This window comes from Pollachius pollachius (genome assembly GCF_949987615.1).
Source record: "Pollachius pollachius genome assembly, chromosome: 2".
Classification (NCBI taxonomy): Eukaryota; Metazoa; Chordata; class Actinopteri; order Gadiformes; family Gadidae; genus Pollachius; species Pollachius pollachius.
This window is the reverse complement of record NC_136935.1, coordinates 1,146,332-1,148,831: the sequence shown is the minus strand read 5'-3', so window position 1 is coordinate 1,148,831 and position 2,500 is coordinate 1,146,332. Positions and strand designations below refer to the sequence as shown.

The 2,500-nt window shown below is 55.6% G+C and overlaps 1 protein-coding gene across 1 annotated transcript in view; it reads left to right on the top strand.

Moving 5' to 3' along the window:
• ercc6 (excision repair cross-complementation group 6) overlaps positions 1-2,500 on the top strand; it is a 21,620-nt gene that overhangs the window by 18,089 nt on the left and 1,031 nt on the right. Inside the window, 5 exon segments of the mRNA XM_079731052.1 lie at positions 391-536; positions 633-1,163; positions 1,620-1,791; positions 2,214-2,292; positions 2,405-2,500. The exon segment at positions 2,405-2,500 is cut by the window's right edge and continues 104 nt beyond it. Coding sequence (XP_079587178.1) covers positions 391-536; positions 633-1,163; positions 1,620-1,791; positions 2,214-2,292; positions 2,405-2,500 — 1,024 coding nt within the window.

Sequence of the window (2,500 nt, the reverse complement as noted above, 5' to 3'; positions counted from 1 at the left end):
ACTGTCATTGCTATTCCTTTGGTTATGACATTTGCTAATTGCTCACATCACTGCCATATCACTGCACTCATCCCAGAACTCAGTAATTGAAAAGCTTCCCAGCATTATTAAATGGTCGGTCTAGGATTTCGATGCTGTTGCTTGTTTCGTTTTAAGTGCTTTCAACATGGCAAGTTTCTCCATTCGCTGCACTTCTGTTTTGATTGAGTAGTGATTCAGGCGGAGGTCAACCCAAGGGTAGATTGCCTTACTGATTATAATTGTTCTGTTTAATTTATACCAATAATCCTAGTACAAAAATTTGTGAGAGTTGGTGTTTTTCGTTCCAACAGCAGAACTTCACTCATGTATGACATGTAGTGTGACCTTTTTATTGTTGTTTTTGTTCAGGCAAATCTTCAAACAGTTTTTGACCAACCGCGTCCTAAAGGACCCGAAGCAGCGGCGCTTCTTCAAGTCCAACGACATCTACGAGCTCTTCACGCTGTCCAACCCCGACGGCGACCAGGGGACAGAGACCAGCGCCATATTTGCAGGTCAGCAAACTTTACATCGCGTCTGCCTCACCCTGTATAACAACAGCCGATATAAAAGTCTGGTCTCTGTAAAATATCGACTTTTCCTTTGGACAGGCACGGGCTCGGACGTCAAGGCGCCGATAAAACCAGAGAGGCCGAGGTCATCGCACCGGTCGAAACACTCCACACATTCACACAAACACTCCCAGGCTGACTCAAACGGTGCTACCTCAGCCCAAAGCCAATCCCTAACACCCAGTGCTGCTATAAAGGAAGAGAACACTAGCCATAGACACCCTCAGGGTCTTCCAAATGGACTCGCTGGCGGGGCGAATACGGTGTCCGCCTCTCCCCCGGGGTCACACAGCCCGGGAGGGCGGCTCCGAGACTCGGCGGGGGCGAAGCCCAGACCAGCGGTCACAGACCACCTCGCCGCCACCACTCCGCACAAACACAGCGAGAAGAGGAAACACTGCCGCACGGACGAGCACAAACACAAGAAGGAAGGCCGGCGCCAGGCCCATGTGGAGGGCCAGCACATCCCCCACCTGGTGAAGAAGAGAACCTTCAGGAAGGAGGACGACCACAAGGAGGACCTGAAGAGGAACGACGACTACGTGCTGGCCAAGCTCTTCAAGCAGTCAGGTGAGCCGTCCTGTGTGCGCGTCAGCTCTGCTTCTGTTGCGGCCCCGAAATCGACCGGCCCTAGGGCTGAACGATTAATCGAATTCAAACCCACTTTTTTTTTGGGGGTGATTTGTTACTGACTGCAGATCAGGAAGATGCGTATTTAGTTTTATTTTACAATCCAATAGTCCAATAAAGATGTTTGATAACAATTCATGCATCAATTCATCCCAACACATCAACAGAAACAGCGGTTTGTATGTTTGCTATGTTGTTTCCAATGTTGTGTTGGTCATGCTATAGAATGATTTACTGCTTGTTTAGAGAATAACACAGAACATAAGGAACTTTAAAAAGAAAAAGCGCATTCTGAATCACAATATCGGTCGAAACCATCGCGATCCGGTTACTTCCCCAAACCGTCGGTCCCCGACCAGAACCCTAAAGCGCGCCGTGGTCGTCGTGCGTCTGCAGGAATCCACAGCGTCATGCAGCACGACAGCATCATCGAGGCGTCCAACCCGGACTTCGTGCTGGTGGAGGCGGAGGCGAACCGGGTGGCCCGGGACGCGCTGAGGGCCCTGAAGCTGTCCCGGCAGCGGTGCCGTCTGTCCCACAACCGGCCGCCGCCCCAGCCGCCCGCCCGGTACGCCCACACACACACACCCCCACCAGGAGCACAGCGCCTCACCCCACACACACACACACCCACCAGGAGCGCAGCGCCTCACCCCACACACACACACCCCCACCAGGAGCGCAGTGCCTCACCCCACACACACACACCCCCACCAGGAGCGCAGCGCCTCACCCCACACACACACACCCCCACCAGGAGCACAGCGCCTCACCCCACACACACACACACCCACCAGGAGCGCAGCGCCTCACCCCACACACACACACACCCACCAGGAGCGCAGCGCCTCACCCCACACACACACACACCCACCAGGAGCGCAGTGCCTCACCCCACACACACACACACCCACCAGGAGCGCAGTGCCTCACCCCACACACACCAGTGGGCCCTTGGCTCAGAGAGGTTGTCTTCTTTGCCGTTCCCAGGAAACGCTTCGGCCAGAAGAAGAACCCGCTCCTCGCCACGGCGACCACCCCGGCCCCGCCCAGCTCGGAGAAGTGCAAGGTAACGGCCCCTGACGTGTTGAACGTCACGGGCGCTACAGTGGGGGGGGGGAGGGCCCCGGCACAGTGTTTTATTTCAATAGAAATGTGATCCGTGTGTGTTCAACCCGCAGGACGCCGCCTTCATCAAGAGATCCGCCCCCAAGAAGCCCGGCGAGGGGCGGGGTCACTTCAGCGGCGAGGGGGTGGGCGGGGCGGAGTCGGGCGCC